Source organism: Trichoplusia ni, chromosome 18, assembly GCF_003590095.1.
Source record: "Trichoplusia ni isolate ovarian cell line Hi5 chromosome 18, tn1, whole genome shotgun sequence".
Taxonomy (NCBI): Eukaryota; Metazoa; Arthropoda; class Insecta; order Lepidoptera; family Noctuidae; genus Trichoplusia; species Trichoplusia ni.
The window spans coordinates 4,200,279-4,216,114 of record NC_039495.1 but is presented as its reverse complement, the minus strand read 5'-3'; the positions used below and the strand labels follow the sequence as shown (position 1 = coordinate 4,216,114).

The 15,836-nt window shown below is 37.0% G+C and overlaps 1 protein-coding gene across 1 annotated transcript; it reads left to right on the top strand.

Moving 5' to 3' along the window:
• Positions 1–8,752: 8,752 nt before the first annotated feature.
• Positions 8,753–11,541, top strand: LOC113503214. Its single transcript, XM_026885100.1, has 5 exons — positions 8,753–8,892; positions 9,098–9,829; positions 9,989–10,255; positions 10,668–10,931; positions 11,190–11,541. Exons 1-5 carry the CDS (start codon positions 8,788–8,790, stop codon positions 11,415–11,417), a joined length of 1,596 nt encoding a protein of 531 aa, XP_026740901.1. The 5' UTR covers positions 8,753–8,787; the 3' UTR covers positions 11,418–11,541.
• The last annotated feature ends 4,295 nt before the right edge of the window (positions 11,542–15,836 follow it).

The window sequence follows — 15,836 nt, the reverse complement described above, 5'->3', positions numbered from 1 at the left end:
TGCCATTATTATATGCTTAAATAATGTTAATGACTGAAACCATCGGTTGTGATTTTATTTATGTCTTAAATGTTTACATTAGTTGATGTAAAGTGTTTGCAACTAGATAATTGTATTTATAAACTGAGATGGAGTTTAATATTTTTCCATCATAAGTAGGTACTAAAGCTTTAAGATATATATTATGCCTACACTTACACATACAAAATATATATTATGAGACTTGTAGGTTCTTTTTAAATGAACATCTTTTTTTAAGAGAAAATGACGGGAGTACAGATCACTAAAATTAAAAAAAAACGCTTTCATTAACTACCACAATTTAATATCACTATTTAGTAATCTGTGGTAATATGCGTGCGATGTTTTCCTTCTGACTAAATGCAGTTTACCTACTAAACAAACATACATAAAACTTGCCGTTAACACCCATTAAGAAACCCACGTACGTAAACTAAGTACACAACGAGCTCATTCAATTGTCAGGAGATTGATTGTATCAAACAATACCTCGAAACAACCTCACACATAAACTTTTGGGTATACATTGTTAGGAAATGTAAAGGAACGAGATACATACATAATTATATTATACGTACCTTCATACCAGTATACCAGTCTTAATCAGTTCTTCGAATCACTTCGAAAACCTTCATGTACTGTGTTTGTCTCCTCCCTCCCCCCCCCCCTTCTCCTTCTGTACAACTTTCCCTGTAGATATTATAATTTGTATTGGGATATTTACTGTGCTCAATTGTAAAAATCAATTTTTGAACGTATGAAAATGTGAACAGGGGAGAAAATGGCCCAGGTATAGTCCAATTCTTTCCAATTTTAGGTGTATACCAAGCGATGTTCTAGGCTGTTCGAACAGTTGATTTTATTTTTATTGATTCTATTCATATTCTTATATTCTCCATAAAACTATTAATTCTATTGCTTAAAAAAATAATCGTCAGAATAGTGCCCGCGAATTAAGAAAAATAAAAACCGGTCAAGCACGAGTCTTCCAAGCGAATCTAAGAATTCAGGACAAATAGGGTATAAATGATTTATGAAGTATATTTTGCGAACAGTCAAATATTTTTCACTGATTCTTCTGATTACCATTCAAAAGCTTTTTTAGCCTAAAGTGTTTCGCAGTTCCTATAGTTCCTATCCTAGCTTCAGCAAGCCCATATAAGAACATGTTAAAACAATGTTAGAATATTGTTGGTTACCTCTCGTCGGTGCAACTCGGCCCTAGTTGGAATTGACCCTGACCCGGTACTACGAAGCATTTTGCAAAGCTCCCTACAGCTATAGCGCCGTATAGCAGGGACTGAATATCAATATCTTGGTACGTGCTCGCTCCCGACGACTATGAAGTAGCAATACGCGACGTGCGAGCTTCGATCGCTTATTATTTTTGACATCTACAGAATGCCTGATTGTGCCTGAGACTTCTCTCTTCTTCATCTTGTTTAGTTGTCTACACATTTGAGCAAACCCTTTTAGTTTCCCTCATGAATAAGGCTAAAAATTTTATCCCCCACTTTTTAAGCTACTTCAAAAAAATTAGGTTCTCAGTTTGTTTGTCCACGATTATCTCGCGTTTAGCTGAAGCGATTTGGATGCGGTTTTCAAAAAAGCATTTTAATTTGTGCCTCTCTCTCTGACCTTAGTCATTCCAAAATTCCGGATCTTCTACGGTCAACGCACCTAACTAAGTACTTATTTTCACTTCAATGTTATTCAAGACAAGTTTTTCTTGTTCATTTTCCATCACAATAAAATGCTATGCACTAATGAATTTTACTGGCTAAGGGGATTCATTTTACCACTATATTCGCCACTGCAGTCAAACGGTGTTTCATGATAAGAAAATTGGTTCTCCACCAGTTGATTATTTTCAAGATCTACTTGAAAAATAGCAAGTAATCGTGAGTTATTAACTTGCAATAATTAAGTGAAATACTTTCAAGGTACTCAAGTCGAAATTATCTTTCCCTACTTTAAATAACATAACTGTTATCAAAAACAAAATCCCTTTATAAACGAACAATTTCATATAAAACCAAAACAATTGGAATGCCGCAGCGTCTAAATAAATTTTCCTTCCACGACTGGGGTTGGGAATTCGATCCGCTCAAGTGATAAATATTTGAGTACCGCGCAATGTTTATTCGCAGACCCGTGGCCTATTTAGAAGAAATATAATATATTTATTTACACTTTAAAGCAACTTGCATCTGATTTATAATGCCTTATGATCGGTCTGGAACTTATAACTGAAATAGGCATTAGGCATATAACGGTATTTGATAACCGTTAAGACTTAGAACAAAACAAAAACTTTTGACAGCCCCGTTCATGTATACAATGACTATATAGAACACATTCATGATAAAAAAACAGGTATTTATGAGATTTGAATAAATTTTAAATGCAATTTTTATTCAATATTATGATGCAATTCGTAGTTTTTTCGAAACACAGCTCTGTTGCGAGTGCGGTCCGAGCCTTGTAACAATGGTGAGGGGCGCGGGCGGCGGCGTTTTTGTCATTTTTAAAAGTATTTTCAGATTTCTCTTGTTTAATTTTTCTTCGTACTTATTGTCTTAGTTGATGATAAAAAAAAAATCGCGCCTAAGGGTATTTTACGTCGGATACATGAATTGGGCTCCTTTTGTAAGACGACTAAAAAATCACCGTGTATAAATAGATTTGATTTTGGCTTGAAAGATGGACAAATAGACAGGCAATTTCGCATTTACAATATTAGTATGGATTTATAGTCATGATGACTTGCATAAGAGTATCTACGATAATTATGCCTACTAATAATAATAAAGGTAGGTAATTAACACTGATTGCTATCACACATGTGTCCACTTCAACAACAACAATGTCTTAACTTGATAAGATAAATGAGTATTTATTTAAATAAATTTAAATAAGACAATTACCGCTTTCCGAATGAGTTTCTGTCGTAGATACAGGCCGTATAGTTTTTCAAGAATGTTTTTGTTTTCGTTTCTAAATTCTAATCTTCGTTTAAGCTCTAATCAAGATAATTAATAGCAAGAGGCAACTAGAAAGTTAATTCCATTTTTACTCTTTGGGTACAGCGTTGGGAATGCTGAAAATAATTTCAGATCAATAAACTCACTACCAAACTAGTTAGGGGACTTACCGCCACGTCTTAATTCACATTAAGAAGAGAGATGCCGCTATAATTCTATGTATTGCGATGTCCCGCTTTCACAACCATAATAATATTAGATACAGTAAGACGTGGTGGTAGACCCTCAGGTGCCAGCTTAAAACTCCACACCACCAAGGAATCTGCAGATACTTCTTATCTGACCCTTATCGGTCTTTAGAGTCCAAGAAATACCCACTCTAAAAACATATAAAAACAGTCTAAAGTCAATAAGGAAAGAAGGAATATTCATTAAAGCTGGGTGAGAAGGTAATTGCGAACAATGGGGTGCAATATATTATCATTTGTGAGTGCACCCCACGCGAGGTCGCACGTGCCGCCTCACCGATCAAGGGGAACGTGTATTGAGTTGTCTTTCAGTTACTATCAAACGGTAAACAAGTTTGAGCGGATAAATTAATTATTAGGTACACAGTAGAAAATAGGTTTAGGCAAAGGAGGCCTGTTAATGCAATATATTTAAGGACTATCAATACGAATACATATTTTTTTAGTAGTGCTCAAATTATTCTTCACCTTAAAAAGGGAGGAGGTTCGCAATCTGTATCTGTATTTTTGTTGATTTCTTACCTCTGGCACAGAATATAGCATTGGTACTCCCCTGAACTTTTATATGGATCTACCGATTTGTTGATTTTTCATTTAAAGTGAATCGTGAATAATGTCATTTGTTCCCTTAAAAAAATTGCCAATTTTTGTTCAGCACTTTTTATGTCTTAAAATAAAATTCGTTGTATGTTTTTATTGTTAAAAAATATCGTTCATATCTTCAAATTTGTAATAGAATACGTGAACATAGAGTCCCAGACAACGTCAATAAACAGTACCCACCCCGAAGCCTTATAACAATCTAATACAAAATTAAACGTAATTACAAAACAAAGTCTTGACAACGTACATTCTCAACATTTAAGTTAATCAACAGAATTACTTGCTTCGTCTTAATTAAGTTTTTGAAATTTGTTTTTGCACGGTGTTCGTTGTACTCCGGGGCTCCCCGAGGTACTCTGGGGTTCAGGGAACGTTCATACGCCCATCATGCTCCGACTTGGAATGTCGACGATGAAATTAGATATTAGAATGTTGATTAAAATTTATATTGCTATGAAAATTGTCTGTCATGCAGCCAGCTACGCGTTTGGCTGTCTGTTACTACGTAGATAAGGCCCCAGACAAAACACTGCTAGTCATGATTTACAAGTATACATAATTAAGTACGCACTCAATGTCACCTGTGAAAAAGGTTCGTTAATCATCATCGTTATGATAAAAGCAATATCATCAACATCAACAGAGTCGATATCATCAACAGGAAAACATTTGCGCTAAGGATAAATAAGCAGGTAAAGTAAAATGTTCAATGTGGCAGCTTAGGACTTAATGTGTTCCCGATTACCTTACCAATCGGTAACTTTAACACGTGATCTCATTTAACTGATTGACGTCTATGAAATTTACGTCGAATATCATCAAGATTTATATTAGGCCTTACAAAAGTCAAGAAACAGTTTCACATATCTGTTAAAATGTGTCCGATCTTCATTAAAATGTTCGCGGTATAATATTTTGACAACCGCGGTTTATGGGGCTCTGTAACTATGCCTCTTTGTTCCCATGGGGGTCGTAAAGGCTGATCTAAGGGCAAAGTTACTACTATAACCACTTTATGTCGCATAGAAGATGCGTTAAACATTAAATGGAGAGACCATTTAATATCGTAAAGGTCAGAGTATCTATAAACACAACAGGAAAAAGTTAATATACTTTTTTATTTTACTAGCTGATGCCCGCGACTTCGTCCCCGTGGGTAGAAGATATAAGTTACGATTTATACATGCCCTGTTTTTTTACATTTTCCATTGTATCTTCGCTCCTATTAGTCGCAGCATGATGGTTTATAGCCTAAAGCCTTCCTCGATGAACGGTCTATTCAACACAAAAAGAAAATTTTCAATTTGGACCAGTAGTCCTGAGATTAGCGCGTTCAAACAAACAAACTCTTCAGCTTTATATATTAGTATATAGAGTATAGATTAAAGTACATGTACATATATTATAAACTCCTTTTTTATTTTACGTGATAACTTCATAATGACAAACCCAGCTCTCTCTCCGCAGTAAAGGTCTGTTAAGATTAATCTAAGATGTGATAGGGATCTACCGCCCCTGCTCTAAGTAAGAACAGACATGGATGACCTTATTAATTCCTTGGTATTACTTATTTTGATAACAATTTTACGTATCATCCCTCTTTGATGACTTCTTGTTTCACTGCGCCACCTCTTGGTAGACTTGTGAGATTACATGGATTATTACATTGTAAATATTTTATAATCCGCATTTTTTAATTAAATATTAATCTGTAACAATGTCCTAATATAAAGCTTTTTAACACCTATTAAAGGCATATTTTTTCTTATTATAGCGTTATCTATGACACCTAGTATACACTGTACCATTCATGCAAAGTATGTCCAATTTAGAAAAGCTATTAAAAATATAAAAATGAATTTATACACTTGATGGGTGAGAAAGTTTAAAATCAATATATTCGCACTTATTATTTAAGTTTATCAATTAACTTATATTATAACTACCGACTTTAGGCCCGACGACTAATTTCAGCAAGATCCTCAATAATATTATGCTTATCGCTGAAATTTCGCTCTTTCATTCCGTAGGTAGTAATTAATCCCCCAAATATACCTCTTGCCACCACATATCGTGTATTTAATCGACAACTCATCGTTATTGCTCCATATTGTGCAACACCCTTCAGAATTACTTGATTACCGACGTAATTTTTTTTTATGACTACTAGGAATTCTAGGAGACGCTTGTCACCGAATTAATTAATAGAATAAATAGATATGGTCAGGTCGATCGTGCAGGGTACGTTAGTATGAGTAACATTAACTTACCCTGCACGATCTAAAACAGCTTGTACACACTTATGTCGTGTCTTAATTTAGGCAACAGTGTTTCGAATGAGGCATACAAGGGCTAGTGTCACATCGAAACACACCTTCACATTTCTAAAGTCGCTGGCTTTAACAGAAATAATGTAATGTATGAAGATCACATATCTTTGGTTAATTCACGTAATTTTTCTACATTTGAGCGTTTTCTATAAGGATTGAGAGTCAATAATAACGCCATTCAATTTCAATGCAATTCACAAGCAATAGCCAAATGTATAGAAGAGAGTATCTACTCCTCTTCATCGTTCCACAACTTCCAGTACAAACAGTTTTATAATGACCAATGAAAGCTCTATTGAAATGAACTTCGCATCATTTTAACGTATTTGTCTGATTTGATTAGTTCTAACACATATTTTTGTTTACTTCCACTTGACTCTCTATTTTAATATTGAATCAAATCTTGCATGTTCAATATGACCCACTTGCCGGTTTCAGATAAGCCTAAAATTTTGCAAGGCTATGTGTATTGTATGGAAAAGGAGCTGATTTGATACCGGATCTGAAAATTGCGGATTTTGCGTGGTCACTCCCCTCCCTGAAAAGCGTTTTTTTATATTATCCACGAATGATTACCTAAAAAGAACCACTTACATTTTAAAGAGTGTAATAAATATAACATCCAAAATGTGCATCCAATATAGCAGCCAAATTAATGCATATTGAATTATCAAATTAATCAAATAGCAGAAAATTGCCGTCGGTTTATGCTGCAGCCGAAAACTTGGCATATCGGGATTATTAGATCGCCAATGTTTGGCCAACCATTGGCGCCCCTCGTCCACTCATGCACACCGATTAGTTCGCTTCGGCTGATCGCGCTCGTAAGCCAACTAAACTGTTGAGGCTCGTTTAAGCCAAGCTAAAGTTGGGAATAAATCTACTTTCATTTAAAAACGTTTTTAATACTTTTCAGAGTTGCTACTTTCTGAGCTAGTATGATAATATATACGAAAAGGTGATCTCGAACATTAGACCTGTAACTTTTATAAACGTAATTCAGAAAAATGTATTTCCATAGCTATTACATATTTCTTAATTCAAGAATCCTACAAAAATAAATAAATACGTGTTTCATCCATCCATCATGTGGTTAATTATATAAGTTGTTAAAAAAATATATTATTGTTCAATTTTTTTTTTTCAATAGTTACTTACCAAGTTTTTCGAAAAAAATCCTTTTTATCAAATCCGGTCGACATAGCTGTAAAGTGACTGCATGTGCATTGTGCAATAGGCCGGTATAGGTCGATATTTCAGGGACAGGGCTCGTACTCAACGAAATGTGTAGTGGGCAGAAACAAACAAGCTAAATTGCCTTTATTGGATCGGCAAATTTCCCCGATGTGAATCAAAACTAACTCGACTGTGGAAAATTTGATCACTTCCGAATAACGCCTTTGAATATTTTAAACATCATACCGATTGGTTGTTAAAATTGATCACACATCAGTATTTTGATAAAAAAACAACGCTTATATTCTTCAAAAGGCCTATACTTTTTTAGACATCGTCAGTTGTGTGACACGTGACATTTGGACTCCCTTAAATTCCATGCTACTAGGGGTACTTAGTAACTGCTATCTAAATCTGTTTTTAAGAACGAAGACAATTGCTTCATTTGCCCGCTCTAGCAAGTCTCTTGCGACGTGAAACTGTATGGCGTTTCAGTACGACCAGTCAGTAAGCTTTAGAAGGAATCCTAATTTTAGTTATGAATTAGTGAAACACATATTTACTTTAAGTTCACAGCCATTTTTAATGTTATATCCATAGAAAGAATTTATTCGGTGTTATCATCAAACAAAAAAGCATTAATTCTACTTGACGTATTTCTAGATACATATTTTCATGTACAAACAATATTTAAAAAGCTGAGGCGAGGCAAGATATTTGTTGATTACGCACTTGTCTTTGTGTTCCTCGCTACGAAAAGTAGCAAAAAGAAAACACGTTTATTTGAACTCTTATATACGGATACGGATTTAAACCTCCATTAGCTTCGGTTACATGTAAAATTTTTGAACGTATGAGTTAGTTATCTTCAATTATGTGACTATAAATAACTTTATTTGTAGCCAATTAAGTTCGTAAAGCGGCAATGAAACACCATTTTCAGCCCATAAACGACAATCATTTCGCCCACGTTATGAAACAGTTACGTACTAAATTAAAGCCTCAAAGCAAGTGCCATGCGAATCAGGACTTAAAATGTAGATGTTAAAGATCACATTTTATTATTCTTAGGTATTTACAGCCCAAAATCACTCACTTCTTGCTAGACCTACCTTATTGTTTTCAATAGTCTCATGTTCATACTGGCTTCGTTTTTCAACTAAATTTGCCTAGCTATTTCCTAATCTATGTTGAGGCCGTCTTAACGACTTAATAGTGCGATATGTATAGCAGTGTAGTATGATAGTAATTAATCGGATGTCCACTATCAAAGCTTCATTAATTTGCTACATAAGGACAAAAATAACCTGCCATCATCCTATTTTGCAAAGGAGTCCAGGTGACCTGCCATAAAATTGTAGTGTAAATATTTGCTAGGTATGAGAGCGGAGCGGCCGTCTGCCGGTGTGTAGCCGGCGCCTGCGCATGGGCAGCCTACCGGACCTGACGGAGCGCTCGCGGCCCACGCCGGTCCGGGCCGCAGTGCGGACCGTGTCCGATCCGCACCGACACCGGACTATTATCACACAGGTAGATGATGAATCTAACAGTTACTATATAAATCTGCCCCTATAAGTATGCTAATTAAGCTTTAAAAAATATTTCATTCAGTTATGTAAAAGAGCAGTAGGCTCCTTTAACTTTGTATTTAATGTTTTTTGGGTTATCAGTTCATTTTATACTTTCACCATTAAAATGTATATATTGTTATTATAGTGGAAGCTACCGTTTTCAGATACCAGTGAGCACAATATATAAGAAAGAATGGCCATGGAAGAAGCCGAAAACTCCGATCCGTGTGACCGGCTCCTGCATCGGTCCACGTCGCCGCGACTCTGCTGCCTCATCAGTGGGGGCTGCATCAGTCCGGCGCCTCCTGGCCAGACAACCGCCAAAGCTGCCGAAACCCCTAGTCACAAGATTTACCCTCCTATGCCTTTCAAGTGGGCTGTGCGCGACAGGACTACTCCCCTTTACAGCGTTCGCTGGCGCAGAAGCTGGGGCCATGCCCCTTGCCATCATGCACAGCCTCGCTGCCATCGTAGCTCCTTTCTCTCCTCTCATTCTGCAAAAAACAGGAACGAGACTAGTTATCGCAATCGCACACACTCTCGTCTGTGTGCTACTCACTGCTCATACAGTAGAAACCCCACTTCCAGTTTTACTGGCTTTGTACGGCATTTGTGGAGTTACTTTGTCTCCAATGTCGTTAGCTCTTTCGGCATCAGCGACGTCATTAGCGCAGGCAGCTGGCGATGAGGCTAGAAGAAAAGTAGCCCTACGACGAGCTTTGAGAGCATTACGAGCGGCCCAAGACCTGGGATTAGTAGCCGGGTCGCTGCTCTTAGGTATAGCGTTGACGATTTGGTCAGAAGAGATCGCCCGCCCCTCCACACCGGCACCAACTAATGTCTCAGTGCCGCGGTGGCCGCCACCTGAAGAATACTTTTTAGAAGATGATTATGAGGTAAGCATGAGCGTTATCAGACAACTACGCCGTTGCCAACGTAGTGGTATAATAATAAAAACGGTAAATTACAGTACCCTAATCTAAGCATTTTTTTCTAAACCATTTTAGTGTCGTATTTTGCAAGTAACGATTAAAAACGTAGTAACTTTTTTGCAGGAGCGCACATGTGGGGCTGCCGGTTGTCCAGACATGCAAACCCTCTCAGGTACAGTCCTGAACGCTGAAGGCAGAAGGTTGCTGGTCGCAGTGTGGGCCTTCCTGGCTCTGCTGTCAGTGGGGCTGGGCGTGTACGGGGCGTCGTCAGCGCCGGCGCCGCCGCCCGACGCGCGCTCCATCATCAGAGATCCGCGGGCGCTGCTCGGCGCACCCATGGGGCTATTCATAGGACTTCAACAGGGCTTTATTTATACATCATATATTAAGGTACCTACCGTTATTTAAAAAAAAAAACTGCTTCCACAATAAGTTATTCAATCCTATTGTCGCGTTGGTTCCACAATACTTTAAATCACATGCACAAAACAGTGGGTTTGGGAGTTTCGGATGGGAATCATGGGGTCCGTATATTGAAATACGGAATATACATATACACTCGGGTAGTGAAAAAATTCAATCGTATAACAAATAAGTTTTAAAAATGTTGTTATTGAGCACGTGCCAATCGGCATCAGACCGTTTGAAGCTACCCTAAGTGCATTTAGAGAGAAAATCTTTTTTAAGCAATACTACATAGTAGTTAAATTTTCCAAAATACTCGCATTTTGTAGTCTCAGAAAACTTCACACATTAGATGAAATTCTATAGTGTTTACAACGTAACTAACTTTGCATCTTAGTGGTACGGCGTGTGCGTGGACGGCTGGTGGTGTGCGTGGCGCTCGCTGTGCGGGGCGGGCGCGCTGCAGGCGCTGGCGGCGGGCACGCTCTCCATGGCCGCGGCCCGGGGCCGGCGCGGGGCGCTGGCGGCTGGCGGCGGGGCGGCACACGCGTCCCTCGTGCTGGCGCTGCTGCGCTGGAGGGCCGCCAAAACGGACCTAGCTCTACCTGCGCTAGCGGCTGCCGCCTGGGGATCCTGCTCCGCACTCTGGGATGTTCTTCAGGTGAATTGTTTATTTTCTTATAAGTAAAAGGTAGAGTTCAGATGCATTGATATTAAAAATCCCCATTCAAATAAGTCGTGGTCATCAAGTATAAGGTAGATCGATCAACAAACATATGTATGCAGCAGTTGGTTACAATTTTATGCTGCCGATTACTCCTTACGAATGGATTTAAATCCAAAGAATTAAAGCTAGCTCAAAATATGTTTTTATTTTAACTTAGTAATTTTATCTTACTTCGTGTACGTTGGTCTCCAGGCTGGCACATGTATCGGCGGTCCGGGCTGGCGCGGGCCGTGGGCGGTGACGCTGTGCGCGCGGCACGTGGGGCTGGCGCTGGCGTGCGCAGCGCGGCAGCTGCTGTGCGTGCGCGAGCAGCTCGCCGGCCTGGCCGCCGCGCTTGTGACCGCGCTGGCGGCACACACCATGCTCGAGCTTAGAATGAGGAGAGGTAGCTTCCACTATGCTCTTCATTATGTTATGTAACGGTTTACATTCTTGTATCTCAGAGGTCAATTCGAACGACTAGTTTTCTACGCGACCGGACTGAACCTTCTGCATTTTTACTAACATTAACGATAACTGGAATACCAGAAGACCGCAAATGTATTGCTTTTTCATTCATGGTGAATAAAAACTATTGGCGTAGCTTGTCTTTTCCGTTGAAAAGACAAGCTACGCCAATAGTTTTTATCTCGATATTCTCTGGAATATCTATTCCTATAATTTCACTAGCACACTGATATCCTTCGAGACCACTTCAGTCTTAAAGAGAAGCACTAAATTCTAAATATACATATTATGATCGTTTCAGGTGACGCGAACCGCCAAAGGTCCTAGCGAAGACCTACAGCGACGCAGCTGTCAGCGCTGGCACCCGCGTCAGACCCGGTCGACGACCCCGACGTGCCTGACGTCGCGTGCCACGTCATCAGTTAACGTCGCTCTCACTAATCAAACCACTAGTGACGTCATAAGTGTGTAATTGACATTCACGTTCAAAGACTTTGTCTACATCAGCACGTTGCCGTTGTTCTAAACTAAGTGACACTTCTTGATAACTCTTTTGTATTTTTGGCGCAGGATAATGTTTAATGTGCCCCTTATATAATATTTTCCAACTTGTACTAAACCTTTAAATGATAGCCTGCGTCATTGTACTCGGTCATGGGCATGAGAAACGAGCCTTTATCTCTTAGACATACTGAAAATAATGATAATATTTGAAAATAATTATAATAATATAATGTTACTACACTCTTACCTAAAACTGACCTGTTAGGTAGATTTACCCCTGATCCCCCCTCGTTTCCATCCCATGATCGTCTTAATAAATGTGGCGCAGCCAGGCATTGGGAACACAACAAAACTGTTAGTTACACCAACACTTGCCATAAAACAGACTTTAGAAACTACAAACAGTATTTGAACCAAGAAGGATTTGATTGCGTCATTTTGATTCACGCTAATTCTTCAGTCATGAGCAAAGAAAAAACAAAAGAGAAAAGGTATTGTTCCCAAAATGTTGAACCCATTGAAAGCTTTACAATGTCTGGTTGTAGCCAAAGTACCAATATACCTATCTACTGTCTACCAACCTGTTTTATAATCAAATATATTTATTTTAATACCTATTGATACTCGACTGACTTCACAAGTCAATGTTTTATAAGTGTTAGGATATCGTTGGAAGGTGTTAGACTGATGGCTCGGAAATGGATTATGGAGCACGTTTCGTCTTGATATCTGGTTGTATAAATATTTCAGAAATTGAAACAGTATATATAGTAAAATATTATTCAATAAAAGCCCAAAATAAACTCATTTCTATAAGCTACGAAAATCACAAAAAGAAAATATTATTTGTTTGATGAAATCCAATGAAGATTTTTGACAGAAAATTCAGACTATTGGTAGATATGATTATTAATAGCAGAGTCTTAAAGTTTAATTCCAAGACGCTGTTATTTATCAGAAAGTCTGTTCAGATGACGCGCCAGTACTCTTGAAATTGCACTGGCTTTGCTTCGTTTACACATCGACACTGCATCTATTTAGTGTTTTCTAATAAGTGCTCTATATAACCGTATTATTTCTCCAAATAATTGCTACTGAACTGCTTAGCGAGAGCGTGTGGACTTGTAAAAATACACCTACGATTCTGTTAAAAAACCCTGGCTGAGCAGACCTCCAATATCATATATTTCACCGTCATGGATCCACAAGCTAACAAGCAGAATCCATCAGCATAGAGTATCGTTGTGTAAACGAAGCATTACTTTAGCATACTAAGTGGTTGTAAAAAGCAAATATTGTAAACAATATTTGTTAAAATGCCTCTTTGTACACTAGGCAACTTAGGTCTTCGATATCCAACTAAGGCTATACAAACTTATGTCTTAGTCTTATTATGTGTGGTATGGAAGACTGGAGTTACCTGAATTACGAAGGGCTAAATGTCATATAATATGAATGTGACAATATTAGTTGGGTATGCACTAATTACGATGTTGGATGTGAGTGTTAGAATAAAGATGTATTGATGACGAATATGAGAATAAATCATTGTTGACTGAAAATATTTTGACTTTTTCTATTCATTTTTCAACAGTTTAAGTTTTCCCATTGTTGAATAAACCCTTAAAAGTAGTGGAATACGCACAGGCAAACCACCAAAGACTGGGAATGCACGAAGTATCAGTTACAATTAATTATTTGTAGGAGATACACTAAATATACCTACCTCTTCAACTTTGACTTTCACCTACGACACATACGGCGCGCCCGCTTAATTAATTCAATCCGAGAAATACTTAAACAAGAAGCTATTTATCATTAGAAGCTGGTTGTTATGCAATAAAACTCTTGGATTAAGGGATAAAATAAAACATCATTTCAACATTAACACATTATTTTATTTTCCATTGATCTAATACTAGGATCCCCATTACAAGTCGTCACAAAATTATAAGACATTAAAAAAAGACTTTAAAACTTAATCTGTTTCAATAAAATTGTCAAGGAAGCGGATTGCAACTAAAATAATTAATTGTTGCAAAGCAATTTGACGACAATTTTTGAAAATGGCGGCATTTAGGAAACAATTTATTAGCTGTTGACGACCACGAAATAGGGCACATTAAACTCGATACAAGTACGATTTATAATAGCACTAACGACAAAGATAATTCCTACAATAAATTAATGAGGTTTTTACCAAGAAAATTTATTCTGAAAAGATTGATGCATAAAAACAGGAAATTACACCCAACATATGAATTATACTCAGATATACACTGATTTTTCTTCAGGGGCTGCTTTATTTCGTTACATTTTTTTCTTACAAAATTACGATAAGTATTATCACAACTCGTAACGATGATACAGACGCACGAGACCTAGAAGCCGCAAGTTAAGCGCCTTGTGAAATACAATAGCAAAGTTGTAGAAATCATCTTTGCCATCCTTTAATAATAAGGATAAAATACTAACAACACACTATTATTATTGTCTGCGATAATTTTCGATTAATAACTAGCTGTTAAAAAGTAGATACAATAAATATAATAAAAAAGTAACACAAGAAAAGATTTTCTAAAATTGTCGATTGTCTTTTAGTCCGTGACCATGATGTCAACAGTTCCGAAAAGGTTTCGATCAGTCTAATTCAGTCGTTCAGTTGACGGCAAGCAATCGGTTTACACGACTTTTTTAAAAACATTAATTAGGTACTTATAATTATAGGTAATTGACATAAAGTAATTCTATTATCATTGGAACAAATAAGTTTTATTGGAACTTTCGTTTTTCGTTGGGTAGGTAGATAGATAGGATAACAGCCTAACCGATGCATTTACGGTAGAGTCATGTAAAGTTCATACCTAGATTAAGAGTTTAACTGTAGGCACATATATTTTATCTTAAGTCGTCACGGTGATATAGGTAAGTTAATTCCGCCATATTAAAATTTAAAATAACGAAAAAGGTACCAAGAGGAGAACATAAAAATAAAAGAAAAATATCAAAACAAGTTTTGTCTTTATTAAAAGTCTATCCGTAAAATAATCTAAAAATAGCATCACAATAATAATTAATTAGCGCAAGGAAAATTATAAACAGCTTACAAATTAATAAATAAACCATGGACGAAATAAACGTTTAAAAAAACAAAACACAATTTCAGAACTAAACTCTAAATGCATTCCATTTTTAAAATGGCTGCATGAGATTGTTACATAACACTAATTTAACAAAAGAAAACATTTGCTTTTTATTACGCGGCGCAGACGAGTGACGTCACAACTCTGCTACCTTTTAAACTTGGCGTCGACTTGTGTAAAACATAGGACTTGATTTTAAGTACCTAACTAAGTTGTAGGAACTGATCTATGCCACGGTATTATTTCAAATAACTCATAAAAATTGCAACGAACACGATAGGAGTCATTTATTCACAATTTTTATTATTATTGCTCCATGAAACTTGTAAATTTTTAAACGACAAAATACTTGCGAAATCATAGACAGAACACGTACAATAATACCGCAGCTAACTTATAAAACGGGTTATTTACAGTACATTCAGTGGTACATGTTCATAACATAATTTATTTTTTGTTGGTTTGACTGCAAAACCCAGCGTTGGACAAAACAGGGGGCTACCTATAATACACAATAAATAACATAAAACTCGATTACATCTTAAGACAATTACGCGTGGAACTATGAAAATGCATTATTTTATCGCCTTAGTATATTTAAGCATTTTAGCTTTCATAGTAAACTAGTTTGTTCTGACTAGTTTTATATGAATAATGATTTCACCAGGAATCAGTCCACCTGAAAAACTTACAATTTTCAAAGTGGATGTGTTGTTTGTAAATGCCTTCAAAGATTGCCATTCCA